The sequence below is a fragment of the Simochromis diagramma genome, unplaced genomic scaffold (genome assembly GCF_900408965.1).
Source record: "Simochromis diagramma unplaced genomic scaffold, fSimDia1.1 OVJJ01000091.1, whole genome shotgun sequence".
Lineage (NCBI taxonomy): Eukaryota > Metazoa > Chordata > Actinopteri > Cichliformes > Cichlidae > Simochromis > Simochromis diagramma.
In genome coordinates this window covers 1962001-1983264 of record NW_024386901.1, presented here as the reverse complement: position 1 = coordinate 1983264, position 21264 = coordinate 1962001, and the positions used below count along the sequence as shown (strand labels likewise).

Genomic DNA, 21264 nt, shown 5'->3' with positions numbered 1-21264 from the left:
CAACAATGTTGTGCCCTTCCGTCTTTGGCCTCTCTGTGATGTTTGCTCCCCAAGTACACGCACGCACATTGAAAACAGACATGTTGTAACAGGTGTTGGCCAACAGACCAAAATGGAACACATCAGTTGCATGTATGGGGCGATTTCGACAAATGCTTTGTTTGTGGAAATTGTGCATATTGTTTTCAGACAAAATTACCATTTCCGCTCAGCTACACGATGCAATGCACTAAAAAAAAAAAAGCTTGGATTATATTGATTGTTCCTTTATTCACGACACGGTAAAGTCCAGTTATCTTACTGGCATGTTGTAAATTCTGAATTCTTGTTGAGCTCAGCTAAAAAGGGAAGTAATAAGAAAAGGTAATTTTCTCAGAATATCTTGTGCAAGAGGATATTCATTCACACGAACAGCTGAAAGATAACAGCTTTTTAAATTATTTATATTCAATTCAATTTTATTTATATAGCGCCAAGTTATGACAGTCCCCTCAAGGTGCTTTATATTGTAAGGTAAAGGAACTACAGTAATACAGAGAAAACACAACAATCAGACAGCCCCCTACAAGCAAGCACTTGGCGACAATAGGAAGGAAGGAACCTCCTGCAGAACCAGACTCGGGTAGGGGCCGATTGGGGCTGTGTGAAAGTGTTATTTTCTGTGCAATCACGTGCACCACTCAGTGCATTTAGGCATGTATCAAGATGTATTACATATCATGACTTCCTGCTGAAGCTAAACATTAGAATGGCAATGTTATTAATGAAGCTTATGTGCAAGTTCAATAAGGAAGATCTCAGAGGCTTTCCCACGTATACAACATTCACCCATGTACTTGTTTTTATGTCCGAGTGCTTACTGCATCACAGTAAGACACATTCACACTCTGATAATGCAGTGTTGAACTCCCATACCCAGTCACCGCAATGATGCTAAAAGTCAAAAGTGAATGGCCAGACTGTTTTGAGCCGATAGGAAGGCAATAATAATAATAATAATATAATATAATGCACTCATCTAAGAACTGGAAACTAAGACTTCAGTTCTCACGGGTTCACTCAAAGTTGAAAAAATTGGAAGAATGCTGGTCGGCTGAGTCTGCTGGATGGTAGGTGCATTGGTGTGGGTGATATTTTCCTGCAACACTTACCCCAGGGGTGTCGAACTCCAGGCCTCGAGGGCCGGTGTCCTGCAGGTTTTAGATCTCACCCTGGGTCAGCACATCTGAATCAAATGATTAGTTCATTACCAGCGCTCTGGAGAACTTCAAGACATGCTGAGGTGGTAATTTAGCCATTTGAATCAGTTGTGTTGGATCAAGGACACATCTAAAACCTGCAGGACACTGGCCCTCGAGGCTTGGAGTTCTACACCCCTGACTTAGCTCATGAGCACAGTGTACTCCTCGTCTGATGGCTGCTTTCAGCACAAAGCTCTAATCTTCTCAACTTCACACTACTCCGGGTTTGGGGTCAGCTTTAATTTAGTTTAACTGCTCTGGCCGACTCCATGCAACCTGTAGTTTGTCTAGTCTGTCACACTGGGTGATGAAACAATGGCATTTATTGTCTGTGTCGTTTCCTGTGAGCAGCAGATTTTACAGCACACGGGGAGTCGAATCTCACCTTCTTAGATGTTTTTTTAATGTACAAATGTCAGTTTACATACTTGGTTCACAGATGGTAGCCCTGTAATAATAAATAACGGTGAAAAAATATGAAAACAATTAAACGTGTTTTTAAGCTCACTTCTTGGTTCTGCATTTGTTCTGTGCCCCCAAAAGGAAGTGCTCTTTTCAGTTAAGCACGACATTGTCAATTAATATTCAGCTGATCAACAGGTTCTTAAACAGAAATTGGCCTATTGCTGGATGTCGACTCCCTAGAAGGTGGATTTCTTAGCACCGGACAGGAAAGCCAACGTGTCAAACTGTTTAGTCATCTATCCAGTACTGCTATCTACAGATGCTGAGGCGAACTCGAAAATTCCCAAAACACGCAACATCTTCTGCTTCCTCAAAGTCCGGTCATCAAAGGAACGGCATGTTCTGTCTTGGTCTCCTTTTAACCTGCATGCGTTAAAGATACTGGCTAATTTGGATATATGCGTTTGTGTGTGTGTGAGTGTGTGTGTGTGATAAAGGCCTGTGCATAGCTGTGCATTATCCGCCCCGTTCCTGTCTTCTGATACCAAGTGTGTAATATTTACTGTTATTTTTGTTGGATAAACTATTTGGAAAAGGCTACAGCAACCAAAAAAATGTGTATCTCTGGCCTACATGTCAACGCTCATACGTTTGCATGCTTGCAAATTTCCTGAATGCATAAATATTACCTTAATGGGAAACTATCGTAGTTTTACACAAAATGTCACACGTGACACAGCTGCTAAAGCAGGTTTTGATAAAGGAGATGGTCGAGGATAATGGGACTCATGAGTTTGCAGGTGGAGGATTACAGGATTACACATTATATGGATACACTGGGCTAAAGTTCAAAAGGACTGTGACACAAAGTTGCCATTTTCTAGAATGTAGTCAAGTACTGTTATTTACATGTGCTGGTCTCACTTGTAATCAAATACACTGAATCTAAACAGGAACCTTTTCCTGTGTTGTGAACACTACCCTGATATGGGATTATTTCCCATCACTTCCATCACTTCAGTGTTTTCATGTCATACATACGCATACTTCTACACTGGAAAATGTCCAGTCAGGATCAAAGCGAGCAATGCAGGAATAATGCGCAAGAGATGGACGCTGTATTTGCTACGCAAGGAGATGACAGAGCAATGAGTCACTGCAATACTACGGAGCTGTGTTTTAATAATAACTGCAAAGCTGGATGCCAATTTTCTCTTCTAACGAACACAGTTTATATTTGTGGATTTTGGAAAATCTACTGCAATGATATTTCTGCTTATAAGACTAGATGAAATAAAATAAAACTATACTGCAATTGTCTTTTGTTCTAGTTATACGGAGGGCAAGCTTTGTGGACATGTGCAGAACTTATGCATATCATTTTCTAAATGTTTGAGCAAACAAATTTGGCCGAGGGAAACAAAAAACCTCAAAATGGACGAGTTTGGATCCTTTCTTTTCTTTTTTCTTAAACAAATTACACTTTTTAAATGTAAAATAAATGTATAATTTTTAATGCAGCGTCTAAGTAGGTTTCTGTTTTTCAGTAGTATATAGTGTGACCTAATGTAAGCTTATTGTGTTAAATTGCAAACCAGTTATTAGAAAAAGCCTTTAAAACTATTTCAGTGCTAAATCCAATAACACTGCCAGGCTGATTGTCTGAGGCATCCACCTCTGAGCTAGATTATTCTCTCAAAATACATGATATAAATAAAAGGTAATACTTTATATCAGTGCCACACTGTTAAGCATTAATAATGTATTAGCAAGTACTTCATTCAGCATTTATATATCATTACACCTCCTCAGTATGCCATTTATAAATACAGATATATTCATCCATCTGTTACTGTTACACTTTGTACAGCCATGAGTGCTACACCATCAGTGCTAGTAATAATCATAATCATAGTCATAATAATATCTGTATTGAATTGTACTGAATAAAGTAGTTGCAAATGTCTTTGGATCCCTCGAAGAAAAGTTTATATTTCTTATAATAAGAACATTGAAATCCAGAATTCCAGTAATTTTATGACTAAAGGTTTAGATCCCAAATGAGTAACAGTTTCAGCTACGCTAACATTAAATCATTTATCATGTCGACATCAGCAAAACTGCTGCTTTTCTTGTTTCTGCTTAGTGAAATGTCAAACGCTCCCTGCTTATGTGAAGGTGTGCACGCTCACATACTGTAGAAGGTGTCGCCACAGCTGGTGAGCTGTCCTACTCCACCAGTTTAATCACAACTGTGAATAAACAAATTGCCTTATTGTCTCCAAATTGCTTAGAGCTTGTGAGAAAGAGTGGTAAGAAAGCAGAAAGGTTTTGAGGGTCTTTTAAATGACAGCTTTTCAATGAACACAATTTTTAAAAAGTAATTTCAGAACCACAGTGAAAGTACAAACCCCTTTATGACGGGGTGGCTAATGGCAGCTCAATATCTCAACAGGGGGAACTGCCTGCATGGCTCCACACAGCATTGCTGGCTGTGAGTACATTGTGACGCTCGTGATGATGTGTGTTCATGTGTTAAAACAAACAGAGATGTCCATGCAGACACAAGCAGCAGCTCATTCCAGTGAGCAACAGCTGTAAACAGATGTAAGACAAGAATGCTGCCTTTAGACTCGGGAAACTGTTTGGAAATCATTATAGGTCTTTTTCCACAGTGCATCTGAGTGGGTTTGTGTATATACTGTGTGTTTGGAGTCACCAGACTAGAGTGGTGAGCTGTACATCACACTGCATTACATTGGGAAACCTGAGAAATTTCCACCTCAGAGGGGTGGGAACATTGAAAAGAGACTGCGGGTTTCCCCTGAGCCAATAGGAAACAGATCATTTGCTGCTTCAGTCCACGCTGTCACCACATCTACCTGTCACCAGTGTCACACTGCCAGGACCACCGCCACGCTCACCTTTACACCGTGAGTATACTGCATTGCTGTGTATGTAATCATAGGAAAGTAAGGTTAAGTACACGCGTGCGCCGTATTTATATGTACACACATATGGTTGCTTATATAACAAAACTGCCTAACTATAATATATAACTTTTTAACAATAATACGCTTGTTATGTACTAATAAGTACTGAAAATTCCATATTTTATTCTGTTTTCTCATATTTGCAACCATTTACATTGCAGGGTTTTACTGTCACAGCATGTTTACTTTAAATATTTCATTTGTTGCACAAATGTTTAAATCTACTTAGTTTGCAACAGATCGAGACTTTAGAGTTTATCCAAAACTACTATAATAAAATATTTGTATGGGTGCACTGTAGGAAAAAAATGTAAATGTTTCTCAGACCGACAGTTCTACTGAATCACAACAACGAGGATGTGTATACTTTTTTTTCTTAAATAAGTGATTTTCACGATAAATGCAAAGGCATCCGCAACTTAATGTCGAATTAAGTCGCCATCATTGCGTTAATAATTTGAGATATATTTTTGAAGTGGAGGTCAAATTCTCTAGTTTCGTCGTAGACTGTGTGAATACAGAAGGTTCATTTAATTATGAAATATTGAGCTTATCATAAGAGCACATGCAGTATTTATAATATTATACTTAAACTGAAGGAAACTACAGATAGCATTGTAAGCTTAATATGGGTTTGGCAGTAGCAGTAAAAAAAACCTGTCATAATAAATGAGTTATAAAATTGTTCTCGGCTTTAATCGAAACTCTTAATCCTGGAAAATGTGTCAGTGCATTGTGACTTGTGTATGCATATTCATTTACAACAATGGCACTCCCACACTTTATGGGCCTTCCTTTTAATGACACATGGAAGATTTCAGCGTGGAAAAGATTTATCACACACGCATGTGTGTGGCACTCGTGTCTGTCTGTCTGTGTGTAAGAGAGAGCGAGAAAATGTTCACTTCTCTCAGCTGATCCTTGTAATCGGAGGAGAAAACAGAAGCGAAAATCCACTTGTTTCCACGGAAACAAAACTATGGAAATCTTACCTAACAAAATGCATTTAAATACGATACAGAAAACTTTCAAAGTATGCTATATACTACTATATGTGTGCAAATAGGATACAGTAAACAGACTATATTTAGAAAAAATTAAATACAAGTAGCCCTTACACTAATGTTATTATGTAGCACTTTTATGCGTCTTGAAATCACAGGTGTCGAACTCCAGGCCTCGAGGGCCGGTGTCCTGCAGCTTTTAGATATATCCTTGATCCAACACAGCTGATTTAAATTACCTCTCCAGAATCCTGGTAATGAACTAATCCTTTGATTCAGGTGTGTTGGCCCAGGGTGAGATCTAAAAGCTGCAACAACTGGCCCTTGAGGCCTGGAGTTCCCCACCCCTGCTAAATGTATATTTATTGTTGACTGAATATGCAATATATTACCAAATTGTTGCCCTGATCTTAATAAAAATCGCTATAGGTTACACCTGTCCTCACTACTAGTTTAGGTCTTTAGTATTGGAATAAAAAAAATAGTAGCTAAACCCCAATTTATCACTAAGCCATTCTGTTCATTCGAACATCAAAAACATATTTTAATAGTACATCTTTAGTCCAGTTACTATTGTTATTCATTTTACTGACCTATGATGTGAGTGACTTTAAAAGGTTTAATATGAGTCATCCCATGTGGTGCCATTGGTAAACTCCCTAAATTTGACTCTAGGATGTGGGGGCGAGATGAAGTGTATTGCCGACATCTTTGATGACGATGTGCTGATGTCACAACCTCTACAATCTGAAAAGAGTTTGCATAAAAGCCGATTTGGTTAAAGCTTTATGAGGCGAGGACACTTATACCTCAGCAGCCCAGTGTTTAAAGGCTCTTGTCCGGATAACATTTGAAGTTTTTCTTTTGTTATTTTTCTGGCCTTCAATGCCCTTTTTTATCCTCTCTGTGGGTTATTTTTTGTCTTAAGCCTTTTCTTTAATGTTTTACTGGAAAAAAACATTTAAGCTGGAAAGCTGGAAGCAACTGAACCAACTTGTTTAAACATCACTACAAGTTTTGCTGGTGGATGTTTTATTTCAGACGTTTGTCTCTCTGCAGACTGCCATCATGGTCTTTTTGCCATTAACATGTGCTGTGGTCATCATCAGCTGCGTTTATGGAAGACCTCCATTACCTCCTTTGCCAACGAAAGGTGAGCTTGCAGCAGCTACACTACACACACTGCATACTGTAAGAGGCAGTAGTATTCATCACAGAGAGAATGCATTGTGATCATCACAGTATTACAGTGGGGTGATCTTGCTTTTTAGACAGATATCTTATTACAGCAGACTCCATGATCATCACCCACTCTACATATGTTTACATGTAGATGCTGGGGCGCGATCTTTCAAGCCCTACAGGTACAGCCGTTACCAAAATTATTAGAACGAGAAAACACAAAGAAGGCTGTCAAAAAGTTCTTTAAAACTAAAAATTATAGCTATATATTTGGCAAATTATTAGGTACGGCATCTTCATCAAAAAATTATAATGTGCTTTTTCGTAAAAGTGTAAAGAAAAAAAAAATCTGATAATTATATTCTAACATTAAAAAATAGAATTTGGATCTCAGAGCTTGATCATACTGGTTGCTTAACCATTGCAGAAACATCAAAAGTGTTACTGTGATGGTTAAGCAAGATCAACCTTTCACTGGGTGGAGGTCTAATAAATGTTGAGCACTGTAGGTGGTGTGTTGGAGGGACTGAAAGAGGTTTTTGATAATACTGACTTAATGTTCATGTGACAGTGTGACTGCCTTGTGAGAATCACACTTTATGAGTTGCACTGCTAGATTTTTTTTGCACGTGTCGTTTCTAATCACTACATGGCCCTAATATGTACTATAAGTTACTAATGTTGACGGTTACTGAAGTTTGCTTATATCAGCAAATGGGATGGCACTCACTGATGTTAGTGTCCAGTGGTCTGTTGCACTAAAATTGAAATGTTAAATGTTAAAAATTAGTCAGATAGAGCTGAAAACAATCTAAAAAAAGTCAGCCACTTTCAGAATGAAGATTTCTTGGTTACCTTGGTAACAATAGACAAATACATACATAGAATTTTAATAGAAGATACTGGGGTCATCAAAGTATTCTTCTAATCAGTGCATCCCAAGTCAATAAACTTTGCTGTTCTGAGAACATGCACATCTTTACACAGTTACTCATTTTGAGTGATGCTTTTGTTGCAGATGGCTGCTACCTGGTCGATCCAGAGGTGGCGACATTCAGAGTGGAGGGTGAAGCAGTAATCCTCTCTTTCCCGATATTCAGCCATGTTCTTGAAAAACGCAACATTGCCCCCCCAACCGCTGAGTACTCCATCACCAAGGACAATGAGATGGAGGGCACAAACTATCAGGGTGAAGGACGTGTTCAGCAGCAGGATAACCAGCTGTGGCTCCTCCCAGCTCTGGCTTCAGACTCAGGGAAATACACCTGCACATACAGGTAGTTAACCAGAGTCAAGAGAAATGATCTCTCCAAGTAACAAGACCGTTCATTCCACAGGCGATGCTGGTAAAACTAGCAAAAGCTGATAAGTAATCTGATAGGAACAAATGACAACATTGTTTAGTTTTTATGTCCAACACTTAAACATGCAATGATTACCTAAAATAAAAGTATTATTTTTCACATTTCAATTTTTACAATTTTTTTTAAACTACTTGCTGTTTTGTTAGAAATTAGATGGAAAACCGCCCTCCCTCCAATTTACAGACAGGGTGGCTACAAAGCAACATATCAGAAACTAGCAGAAAGTATGTTTCTTTTTATACTTTCCTCTCCGGATTGAAACTTTCAAACTGGAGAAAACTTGGTCACTTGTAACACTTTTGTTTCCAGAAATGAGACCTACTGCGTAACTGGAAGTATCAAGCTGCACGTGTACGAGCCCACTTTAGTAGACATGAAAAAGCTGACGCATAAAGTGACAGCCGCAGTGGGAGAGACGCTGACATTAGAGTGTCCATCTCTGCGTAACTTCAACAAGACGGACAGCATGATAGAGTGGTACAAGGTGAGTGAACGAACCTGTCGGCGCTTGGCAAGGAACTTTCTGCCTGATGCGGTTGACAGTGATATTTTTTTACACTCTTTTGAGGTAATCGGCTAAGGCTGGTAGTGATGAGTCATTTAACCACATGCTGCCTTCTTGCAGGACTCCAACACCACTGCTCCTCCAGCAGGCAGAGCAGGGTCCTTCCAACAGCACAGAGGCAAACTGATGATCCCAGCTGTGAAGCGAACCCATGCAGGCATCTACACCTGCAAGCTCAGGGTGCGCATTAACAACCAGCAGTACAAAGTCAGCAGAGTCTATCTTCTCCATGTGCAAGGTTTGTGATCTGCAAAGTCATGCATGTGCTGAGAAATGTGGGTTAAATAAGAGTTTTTATCTATTACATGGCTATTACTGCATTTATAGTTTTAGATTATTAAGTATAATACAACTGTCAGGCTAGAGGACAGATCACACTTACGCTTCTTTTTAAGTAAACATGCAGAGCAAATGAGAAAAAAAATCTTTAAAAAATTCATTAAATTAATACTTAAATAAGCAAATCACTTTAATTTTATGACAATGTGCAACGGTCAAGTACTTTACATAAAGATCATCAATTTACTTCTTTACAACTAGAGCGTTGTGGTGCACTGCCCTCTACTGGCCCACTAGGGAAATAGCATGGGCCGCACAGATAACTCCATCAAACACATTAATGATTATTACTGTGCCAAATAGTCCACTGTTGTTATTATTTAAGGAGCCGTTTGTTTGGATGTGTCTTCCAGGCCCTGATCCTGAGATCACAACCAAATCCACTGTGCCTAACATCTCTGTGACCTCTGACCCTGGGTTAATCAGCACCAGCACTGTCAACAGTGAGTTTTTTAATAGATAGATAGATAGATAGATATTAGGGGTGCAACGATACACAAAATTCACGGTTCGGTTCGGTTCGGTTCGATACTTTGGTGTCACGGTTCGATATTTTTTCGATACAAAAAAAATGTTCATGCCTTTTTAATTTGTCATTTATTAAAATTATAAATATATATTTTAACTCAAAAGTACAGTTTTTAAATTTAACCCTAACCCTTGTGCGTGTTTTTTTATTTTGACAGCGAATGCGCACCTGCGGACCACTTATGTGCAGCCCTGGTTATTTAGCTCATCATATTGCAGCCACAGAAATTATTTTGTCCATGAAACCATAAAGCTGCACTTTCTTTTTGCCTTATAGTCTGATTTGTCATAACTTCTCCGTTTTGTGGTAAGCTTTTCTTTGGCTGTCACTTCTTCACCCTGACCTGTCTTATTTGGCTCAGCAGAACTAAAATATATATCGTGCTGCTTTTACACACGCACTCGCATAAGCTCAGCGATTCTCTGCGCGATCAACCTCTCACATGTTTAAGCTGCGGGAGATTTCACTTGTCATGTTTGCATAGTAAGCTAACTATTAATAAGACGATGTCAGAGGAATTGGTGCACAAATTATCATCACTCACAGATCAGTGCTGTCGCTCTCTATACACAGTTCGCACGATTGCAAAGTGAAAGCAAAAAAACAAGCGCAAATTCAAACGCGATTTCAATATGTCACATATTGACAGTGGCTCACCGATGCCAATGACATAATTACCCAGCTACATTTCTGAAAGAATGCAAAAGCATTGACATATATTTTTCCTTCCTACAATAGCCCGACGGGCAGGGAAGAGATAGATTTTGGTAGCCCGACTGAAAAAAATCGCTAGCTCCAGGACGTTGGGCTAGCGATCTTGCAAGCCCTGTATCTGATTGAGGAATCACTCATCTTTGGAAAAGAGTTTATTACAGAGAAATGTCTCTTTCCAAAATAAAAGCTATACTATCCGCTTCTTCTGGGCTATATTCTCAGCAGCATAAGGAGAATCATGTGCTAACAGCTGTCTAAATGACTCGGCTAAAGTTAGTAGCATGCTTATTGTTTTTGTCTTTGCACTAGGATGATGTCAGCGTAAATGTGCAGTCATATTCGTTGTGTTCCCACTAGTGCTTTCAGGTTGATCTCGTTGAAATGACCTTAACGCCACAACACAGCAAATCTCCGTTAATGAGCTACCCCTGATCGCCCCGTGCATGGGGCTAGACGGCCAACACGTTAACGAGCTAACTGCGCTAACACACTAGTTCCCACCCATGTAATTGAGCATTGCATGGCACATCCAACATACTGTTTTACTTTAGTCCATGACTCGCTTACCTTCAGGGTCATACGTCACATGAAAACCAAAATAATTCCAAACGCCAGATCTGAATGTTGCAAGGAGAGCTTAACTTCTGTCTTGCTAGCTTGCCCTGCGCTCTTCCTTCTGACTATGCTGTCTGTGTTGAGCGCTCAGTGGATCTGCGCTCGACAGTGCAGCCTAGGCGGAGTAGTCGAACGCAGATTCACTGAGCGCTCAACACAGACAGCATCGTCAGAAGGAAAGTTGATAAAATAAATTACAAATGTTGTATTGTTCGATACATATGCGTACCGAACCGAAAGCACTGTATCGAACGGTTCAATATCGATACGAATATCGTTGCACCCCTAATAGATATGTTTTTATTTTCTTTAATTTGATTAATTCAAATTCCCCAGAGGGACTGTTCATGAAGAAATCCCTTGTTTATGTTTTAGCTCCAATAGTTCAGCCACCTGTGATTGTTTCACCACTAAATGGAACTGTTTTTGAAAGTCCACATGGTGAGTGATAAAACTCTTTATTCCTAAAATAAATAATAACAATACAACCTCATTCTTAAATAAACATACACCAAACAGACTGTAAATATATATTAAATGTCTCATCTAGACTTGCCTCTGACTTTCTTTAGGTTCAGGACTGAAACTGTTCTGTCAGGTGCTCACCGAATGTCAAACAGCAGATTCTACTGAGGTCACATGGTTGGTAAACAGCCAGACAGTGGAGTCATCGTACCTTGACAAGCGTGCTCTGCAGGGGGGAAGAAGGTAATTTTTGATTTTGTCTGCACTGGTTCTAAAATTACACGTAAACCTTATCTAACTTAAATGTAAGTTCATTACGAGTTCAACTGATGCTACTTTGGAATGATAATAGCTTCTTCGATTTTGACTGCAGGTTAGAGAATAAATGGATGGAACCATTATGAGAAAAATTGCAAAAGAAAATTCAAATGAAAGGCCAGCAGACAAACATGTGTATGTGCATGCTAAAGATAAGCCCTGTGCACCGGGGTCATCGTGCTCTTCCAAACCCACTTTGCGATCGTGCCTATTTCCAACATAACCTTTTGCGCTCCTACAGGATCTGGTCTTTAAAAAACTGTGATGGTGTCTTGCCTCTCAGACAAGTTAAATAACACATTTCTGAGAGGTTTTTATGGATATTTGATCCACCAGTATTGAAATAATCTACTACCAGGTGTTGCTAACAGCTCTGTCTCTAATGATTTACTCTTTATGTGTAATCATTAGAGACAGGCCTCGTTCACAGCATTAAAAACAGACGGCTGCTTGTCTCGATGTTTCCAGGGTTACCAGGGTGTCCAAAGGCTGCCAGATTGAGTTGAGGCTAATTGTCGAACCAATAACAGAAGAAGACGAGAAGTCAGAGTTAAAATGTGTCACTCAGAACAAAGGAGGAAGACGAGAAGTTGTTGCACAGCTTCGACTAGAAGGTGAGCTGTTCTTCACATCAGGCTGCGAACTCTCGCAAAATTGACGACACACACAGTGTTAAGTTATATTTTTTGTCTTTGGTTTGTTGAGGTGATCTCAACAAACCAAAGACAGGACAACTAAACCTTGATATGTAAAGACACTAATCTACCTTTGCCTCTCTGTCTACAGACTCCACCTTTACATGGGTGGTTGTGGCTGCAGGGGCTGTGATCTCATTCCTCACAGTGGTCTCTGTGTTTCTCTACGTCCTCTTCAAACCTAGAAGGAAAAAGAACAGGGATTACTTTCTGGCTCGGCAGAGCAGCACCTTCTAGCTCTGACGCTGTGCACGCTCCCTCATCAGAGACCTCCTTTTAAACTTTACCTTTTACATCAGATTGTTTTTTATGCATTACTTCCGTGTGATATCCAGGAGCAGCACCACGTCTTTCTTAGGGTTGTCCATAAAATCCACTGCTAAAGGCTGCTAATCAGCGAATGAATAACTTTATGTATGTTATTGATGTTATAGTTTGCAGTGGAGATTCACTGGAATGAATTAAACAAATACCTCTCTGACACTCAAAGATGAACAATGTTTTTTTGTAAGGTTAGAAGCATGTAAAAGATGAGCCGTTGTGTTACCTAGTTCTTTTACACCGAATCAAGACATGAAATCAAATTTAAGGCAACACGCCAGATGTTTGAGATACACACTGACATCACTGATGTTTTTACACATTTGGATAATGATATATCAAGACGATGAGTGGAATTTTAACTATTTCCCACCAAAACTGTAATAATGTGTTTATTCCGATTCAGTTGGCTTCAATTTCCTTTTGCGCTCAGTGTCAAGCATCAGGTCCCAGATTTCAGGTCCATCAAAAACATCTTCCTTAATTTTGGTTTCACTTTTCTCAGGACTAAACTTATTTCTTAAATGCTGAAGTGCTGTTTCTGTCCAGTTATCCTCTTTGTGTAATACTTGGAACATCATCAAAGTTGGCACAGGTGAAAACATTGCAGTAGCAAAATGCTTGTTTACCACTGTTACTGATGTGTTTATACTGTGTATGTGTTAAAAAGTGCAATAAATGTTCTCAGGGAAGCATCGTGTTCTGTTGAAGAGCTTAATTTGCAAACTTTCATATCTACACATTTAAATGGAAAAACTGACTTGACCTATGTCAAGTACTTTACACATTTTTGTTTATCATCTCCATCCACTGCCATGCCTCAAAATGCCTAACAAACTGACTGACAATACTTCAGCGGTCTGTGCTCACCCCAGTTGCCAAGATGAAGGTTAAAATAATAAGTAAAGCAGTTTTTTTTCTCCAACGCTGGCAGAGTCAGGCAGTGACTGACTGCAGCCATACCACCCTGAGCACGCCCAATCTCGCAAGCTAAGCAGGGTTGGGCTTGGTTAGTACTTGAATGAGAGACCGCCTGGGAATACCAGGCGCTGTGGCTCAGGTGGTAGAGCCGATCACCTACTAATTGGAAGGTTGGTGGTTCGATCCTTGGCTTCCCTAGTCTGCATGCCAAATATTCTTAGGCAAGATAATAACCCCAAGTTGCCCTCCGATGCGTTCATTGGAGTGTGAATGTTTATTAGTTTCCACTTGAGTTTAGAAGTGCTTCTATGAATGGGTGAATGAGGCATGTTGTATACAGTGCTTTGAGTACTGCGGGAGCGTAGAAAAGCGCTATATAAGAATCAGTCCATTTACCATGATAATCGTTTGGTTGGAGACTTTGTATTTTCCAGTTTACACTTGAAACTTTCTCTCTGGGCTGCGCTGCAGTTGAGGAAACTTTGCATTGTTAGTTTCAGTCTACTTTTCTTTACAAGACAGTTTCATTCTTCCAGCAACGCCTAAAATTGCAAAGTCCTGTTTCCACTCAAAGAGCATTATGTAGCATTTGAGGTTTATATAAACAACTCCTCAAACGCAACAACACAAGTCACTCATGAGGAATGAGGAGGGAGGAAGCTAGATCGTGAGAGAAAGAGAAAGGGAGAAGCAAGCAGAGGAAAAATCTGAGGCAGAGTAAAGTTAGGTCGTTCATTACTGCTGATCATTGATGGGTTTTAAAGGCTCTGGTAAGTTGTTGCTTTCACTGCATAAAATTTTCCAGTTGTTGCCTGACTGCTATTTTATGATGTTTATATACTTTCTAGCATAAATGCTGTGTTGTAAATGTTGTGTATCTGTGTGTTTTTCAGCCATGGACTTAAGTCTAGTTCTGGTAAGCTTTGTGTTTTTCTTCGGGCTGTGTGGAATATGTAGAGGATCTGAAGAGGGTGAGTAACACTATTTTACACAATACACACACACACACACACACACACACACACACACACACACACACACACACACACACACACACACACACACACACAAACGCTGTAAAGTTTGAAACACTTTGAAATAAAACAGACTTGTGTACCCATATATTGTGAATGTGTGTCTTTTGTATGTAGGTTGTAACACAGAGGTTTGGCCTGCCTTGGATCTGAGTAAACAAATGCCAATGTTGCACAAACAAACACACACACACAATGCTTTGTGTGTGTGTAATTTTTACATGTTTATGCAAGCAGAGCTCCGACCTCAAGGGAAATAGAATAGAATAGAATAGAATAGAATAGAATTCAACTTTATTGTCATTGCACATGCACAGGTACAGGGCAACGAAATGCAGTTTGCATCCATCCAGAAGTGCTTTAGTGATATAGATATATTACAATATATATTAGCAATAATATAGATATGTGAGTATATTACAGAAATGGGTCTATTATGGAATGTTATAATGTACACGGTATGAAGTATGTTGTGAATATTCTATAACTATAAGTATGTACAGGCTGTAGTGAGTACAAGCTATGTACAGGATATGAACAGGATATAAATATGAAAAACTATACAGAATATGAAATAAATAACTTTACAGAATCTGAGATATACAGCTATACAGAAATGGGAACTATGCAAGTTGTAAACAGTTGTAGGATTAAAGATTATCGAATGTACAGAATGATTATTTACACAGAGCTATACAGTAGTGCAGTTAAGATAAGTGAGGGTGTAGATAGTTTCTACAGAGGCTATATAAAGTGCTGGTGGTTGTGAGTGGTGGTTCAGTCCATGTTATTATTGTGTGTTTGAGGGTACAGTTGTCCATTGTGTGTATGTTCAGTCCATGAGTTTAACGTGGGTCAGATGTCAGGAGGCAGAGTTCAGGAGTCTGACAGCTGTGGGGAAGAAGCTGTTCCGGTACCTGGTGGTCTTAGTCCGTAGGCTCCTGTGGCGCCTCCCAGAGGGTAGGAGGGTGAAGAGTCCATGTGATGGGTGACTGGGGTCTTTGATGATTTTCCCCAGCCCTTTTCAGACACCGCTTCCTGTAGGTGTCTTTTATGGCAGGAAGTGGTGCTCCGGCGATGCGCTGGGCAGTTTTCACGACCCTCTGCAACGCCTTCCGGTCCGAGGCAGAGCAGTTCCCGTACCAGACTGTTATACAGTTGGTCAGGATGCTCTCGATGGTGCAGCGATAGAAGTTCACCAGGATGTCTGAGGACAGGTGGTTCTAGTGCCTTAGCATTATAAAAAAATATCATATTACATGTGATGGTACACCACTTCAATTCAGTTGTATTACTGGTGATAAATCATTTTGGAAAAATACTAAGAGTCAATCATGAAATCCTAAGAGTATTTATATCTGAGCTACCCTATGGAGCTGCTGATCAAATGTTGGAAAAGTACAATCACTAAAAGGAAAAGTTAACTGTACACTAAAAATTCAAAGTATTTTGATGAGTGATGTTTTTTTCTAATCCATGATTAGAAAAAAGAAAACTGATCGTAGGTGAAGAGCCACAACAAGTGCAATTAAATAGACTTTTGTGGAAAAGTCAATATTGGACCAAATTACTGAGGAGTTAAAGTGGATGACAGGGAATGACGTTCCAGCAGCTTCAGTTTCAGTTAAATAATAATTAAATCTGACAGGCAGATTCATGCATATTACTGTGGAGTTAATTTTTTTTTGCGTCCTGCAGCTTGGCGTTGTTTCTGGTGATAGCACAGACATACTTGCAAAGTTATAAGAAAATAATGACATCCCACGAACCACCCTGTGCAATCATAGTTCACATGTACAGCTGTGGTCATGGTACCTCCTCACACTACACAGGAAGACTGGCCTTAAATGGAGTAACTTTGTGTATTTTCCAGGGAGAGAAAACAACTTTATTACTATGTATATTTAAGGTGATCGTGGTGATTTCACTGAAATCAGGCCACCTTTCCATGCTCCTTGTCCCAGCCTACACCACCTCAGGCTGAAAACAAGGCCCATATTCAAGAGTAATAAGACATGGCCTGAACTCTTGCCCAACTCCAAGAATGCTTTGCATTCCAACACAGATGCCTCACTCGAGAGAAGGAGTACAATTGACTCTTTGCCCAATTTGACAAGAACACACCTGTCCTGAGCACAGCAACAACACCCACACCTGATGCACACACTACGGCCCTGTCTGTGCAGGGATATAATGCACTCCAGTTGCTCAGGTCAGTAAACAGTGGACGGCTGCTAGCCCTGATGGAATACCTGGGAAAGTCCTGAAGGTGTGCTCCAATCAACGAACGTCTGTCTTTACATTTATCTTTAATTTAGCAAAAGCCAACATCCTATTCTGTCTTAAGTCGCCCACTATTATCCAAGTTCTTAAAAAGCCTGCTGTGGACAGTCTGAATGATTTCAAAGCTGTTACGCTGACTAATAATGTAGTGTTTTGAAGTGTTTGACAGACTGCCAATGAGGCAAATTAAAATTGACCTTTGTTCCACTTTTGACCCTACCTCAGTTTCCATACATCTTAAACAGGCAAACAGGGGACCCTCTTACGATCCCTCACGACGTAGTACTAATTATTTTAAAACAGAATGGGAAATATGTACCAATGCTCTTCATCCATTTTTATTTCAACATCATCATTCCAGATATTTTGATCTTACTGGATCTTACTTACTCTCACTTGCACCTGGATCAAAGATTTTCTTACAAACTCACAAAGTCAAGCTTGCTCTCCACCTTTCCTCCACCATGTCATGTGTGTGTAATGTGGTTCTGTTGGCTTCATCTCTTGGTGACCTCTAGCTGGGGAAATTTGTGGCCGAGTGTCAAGCAACTACAATGAAAATTAGCACTTCAAACATGGTTCAGACACAAGGTTGAACCCCAGCTGGAAGAGTTTAAATATCTCAGGATCTTGTTCATGAGGAGACAGTGGAACGGGAGATCAGCTGAAGGATCGATGCAATGTCAGCGATGATGTGGACACTGTTGGAGATAGTGGTTTGTTTAGACTGCTGCCCCCGTGACCCAGACCCATATTAGTGGTAGAAAATAGACATACGAACAGAGAAATGGATGGATGAACATTATCTTTGCCTTTGAAATGTTTGATTTCTTAGCATTAAAAGGTTAAATAACTTTTTTTCTCTATTCCACACTTACATGTATGTTGCAGAGAACTGTACTGACTACAAACTCCAGTTTGAGGTTTTCTCTGTTCCTGGAGATGTGGCTATGCTGAGAAGCACACTGGTCTCCTCAGACATCATTGACTACAACATCACGTGGTACAACTCAGTGTCAAGCCAAGAAATCAGCAGTCAGACTGGTCACATCCTGGTGCACGAGGAGACTCTGTGGATTCTCAATGTAACCATGAATGACAGTGGGGATTATGTGACCATACTGAGGTAGGAAGCACTAGCGTCATGGTTCTGGGCCTTGGACCTAGTATTTTGAGTTTCCTGTGTTTTCGTGATTGTTTTGTAATGTAATGATGATATTTAGGTTCCGCTAGTTAGTCTTGAGTCTGTTCTTTTCATGTTCCTGAGTTCCCTGGTATTCCCAGTTTAGTTTCTTGTCTGTTAGGTTCCTCTTGTGTCTTGGTCTCTTGCCCTTTGTTGCCTGTAAGTGTCTGTCGTGTTATGTGTGTTTACGTCTCTTTCCTTCTGTGTCCCTCATTCCCTCTCACTCAACACCTTTGCCATGTCTGTGTTCACCTTACCCGTTCTCCTCCTTGTGGTTGTCTCACCAGTCTGTGTTCTTGTGTGGGTCTCAGTCTGCAGGCCACATCCTGTTTTATTTTGATGGTCCCTTGTCTCATTGTGTTCAGTTTTGCTTCCCCTATCTCGTTGTGTTTAATTTGTTCCTGCTGTGCTCCCATGTGTTTCCACTTTCCTTATCACCCTTTTGTGTATGTATTGTTTCAGTCTTCTCTTGTCCCTCTTCCGAGTCTCTGCTCATTTGTCTCATTGTGTTTCATGGTTTCAAGGTTTCCTAGTAGTTTTACCGGTTTAGGTTATTTTTGCATTCTGGTTTTTCTTTATATTGTATCGTAATGTTCAGCCCAAAATAAACAGCTTGCTTTTTGTTCCCAAGTTCACGGTTTCCTGTGTTGTCTGCATATGGGTCCGCACCTCACCTCACATGATCTGCACCTGCAGATCTTGAAATATTAGAAAATAATAGAAAACAGTAAGTTACACAACCTATGTGACTGCTTATTTTTGATTATGAGAACTCGTGCAAGAATTTTGTAAACAAAAAATAAATACTGTTAAAAAAGCAAGAGCTACATGCAAAAATATGTAACTCAATTTCAATATAACCTGAAAGATTCTATTATACTATACAGTGGTCCCTCGCTGTAACGCAGTTCACCTTTCGCGGCCTCACTGTTTCGCGGATTTTTTGTGTGCAATTTTGCATGCTTTTTTTTTGTACAGCGCATTGTGTTCTGCATCCTGATTGGCTGTAGACCAGGCGTAGGCAACTCCAGGCCTCGAGTGCCGGTGTCCTGCAGGTTTTAGATCGCACCCTGGGTTAACACACCTGAATCAAATGATTAGTTCATTACCAGGCCTCTGGAGAACTTCAAGAAATGCTGAGGAGTCATTTAGCCCTTTAAATCAGCTGTGATGGATCATGGACACATCTAAAACCTCCAGGACCCCGGCACTCGAGGCCTGGAGTTGCCTACCCCTGCTGTAGACCATTGTGAATCAATCTCGTGCCGTGTCTCCTGTACAGTACAGAATGTGTGCAGCTTGTCTGTCTCTGAAGTGCTGTATGTTTGTAAGTTTTCTCCCCAACAAACACAACAATGTTGACGGAAGATTTTGCACTGTCAAAGGCAACCATGGGTGCCTTTGGTTTCATTCTATAATACTGGACTTATTTTTCTATGAAGGTTTGAACTTTGAGAGTGTTTAAAAAAGAGAGAAAAGCGTGAAAATGTTCATGCCTGTCTGAGAAAAGTGTATAAAGCGTGTAGTGGGGGGTTTTCACAGCCTTAAAACACCATAATAATTGTAAAAAATAAAGTTGGCTACTTCGCAGATTTCACCTATCACGGGTTATTTTTAGAACATAACTCCCGCGATAAACGAGGGACCACTGTATTCTATTTCAGAAACCTAACATAAATATAAGTGTTGAAATAGAGACACGATTCTCTGGAGGTTGTGACTAGACAATTAGTGAACTAAACTAATATAATAAGAATCCAGTAAAACCTATTTTAATATTTGGCCTGTAATATAAAACATATTGATAGTATTAAAGTTAGATGGCTTTTCCATTAAACTGAATTTATATTTAGATGCTGCACTTAAACTATACATGCATGCCCATTACCATGTTTTCCAGCTTAGATGCCTTGATATCCACTATAGCAGGTAATAAGGATTTTACAGATCATTTCAGATTTATGCAAATTTAAAGCACTTTTGAATTCTCATTTGAGTTTGAGGGTCAAAAATGTCCTTCACTGCTAAGACTAGTGTGCCTAATTATCCATTCATTCATAATATTTCTACTTAATTTTCCAACAGGACTCCTTCCCACTGCTACAGGCAGGCCAGCCGACTGGTGGTGGATGAAAGAGCTACAGGAGAATGTGGAAGGCCGAGGAAAGCTTATCAGCCACTTACAAAAGGAGTCACTGACAATCTGAGCTGCCCTCTGAAGAACGAAATGAATAAGCTGAACAGCTACAACATCTCTTCCTCCATCAAGTGGTACAGAGTGAGTTCTCCAGAATTCTTGTTGAGTGCTGCATGAAACCTAATGGTTTTAATGGAGAGACTGCACAGTAGCTGCAACCTCAACTATTTTCTACCACTATTTCAACTTCTATCAATACCAGGAATGTATTGAAACTCTGACACCAGTGTTTAAAATCTACAATTTGACTGAAAGCAGATCCCAGTATTCATGAGTTTTTTGTTGGTATATTTTCATCATTTGTGCAACTACAACCATTTTGAACTTTCACATTTTAAAAGTGCTAAAAGAGCATTTCCCCCAGGACTCAGTGTTTCTGCAATCACGTGCATTAAACCTCCTTAGCCCAACATGAGAGAGCCCAAGACCTCCCTAAAACCCACCATCCAGACATCTAGAAGGGAGTCTGTTTATAGGGGTCCAGGTGGTCAGTGATCTTGTGATGGCTTAGGTTTGCTAACTGTAAACTACATAGTGGAAAATATCATTCCTTTCCAACACATCTTTGTGATTGTCCAACCTCTACTGTAGACTACTGTACGCAGTATTTGATGTTCTCTATTTCAGAGAATTACTCTTTGGTTCCACAAGTGCATGAACCCTCAAATGAAGTAATCAAAGCACAGAGAGGTAAGTCTTCTAATCTATGATATTCTGAGAAATGTGGTGTTCTGTTGATTTAATATTTATGAATGTCAGGCTTCATTTAGGCCAACATATTGTGTTGAAAGTCAAAGACTTCTGCTTTCATTCTTTCCATAGTGCAGGGAGAGACCATAATTTAGGATGAACATAGCAATGAATATAAAAATGTTTCAATAAATACATTTTTTGGT

General features: G+C 39.8%; 1 protein-coding gene and 1 long non-coding RNA gene across 3 annotated transcripts; both read left to right on the top strand.

Moving 5' to 3' along the window:
* The first annotated feature begins 9 nt into the window (after positions 1-9).
* On the top strand, positions 10-20707 carry LOC120735401. The gene is made up of 3 exons (XR_005696242.1): positions 10-20; positions 4996-4998; positions 20287-20707. It is a non-coding gene; the product is annotated as an uncharacterized LOC120735401 (long non-coding RNA).
* Positions 4132-13442, top strand: LOC120735399 (interleukin-1 receptor type 2). 2 transcript variants are annotated; one of them, XM_040034762.1, is made up of 10 exons: positions 4132-4579; positions 6703-6796; positions 7844-8102; positions 8499-8673; positions 8815-8992; positions 9447-9536; positions 11327-11392; positions 11524-11659; positions 12203-12348; positions 12521-13442. In XM_040034762.1, exons 2-10 carry the CDS (start codon positions 6712-6714, stop codon positions 12664-12666), a joined length of 1281 nt encoding a protein of 426 aa, XP_039890696.1. In that variant the 5' UTR covers positions 4132-4579; positions 6703-6711; the 3' UTR covers positions 12667-13442. The 2 variants fall into 2 exon arrangements, with proteins under 2 accessions (XP_039890696.1, XP_039890697.1); XM_040034763.1 differs by lacking the exon at positions 4132-4579 and having other exon boundaries at positions 6686-6796.
* Positions 20708-21264: the final 557 nt, after the last annotated feature.

Excerpts from the sequence above, each read along its gene's own strand:
- LOC120735399 (XM_040034762.1), top strand. The coding sequence starts at position 6,712 with ATGGTCTTTTTGCCATTAACATGTGCTGTGGTCATCATCAGCTGCGTT. Across the intron at positions 9,537-11,326 it reads CAGCACCAGCACTGTCAACA|CTCCAATAGTTCAGCCACCT; the intron begins GTGAGTTTTTTA and ends TTTATGTTTTAG. Across the intron at positions 12,349-12,520 it reads TGCACAGCTTCGACTAGAAG|ACTCCACCTTTACATGGGTG; the intron begins GTGAGCTGTTCT and ends CTCTGTCTACAG.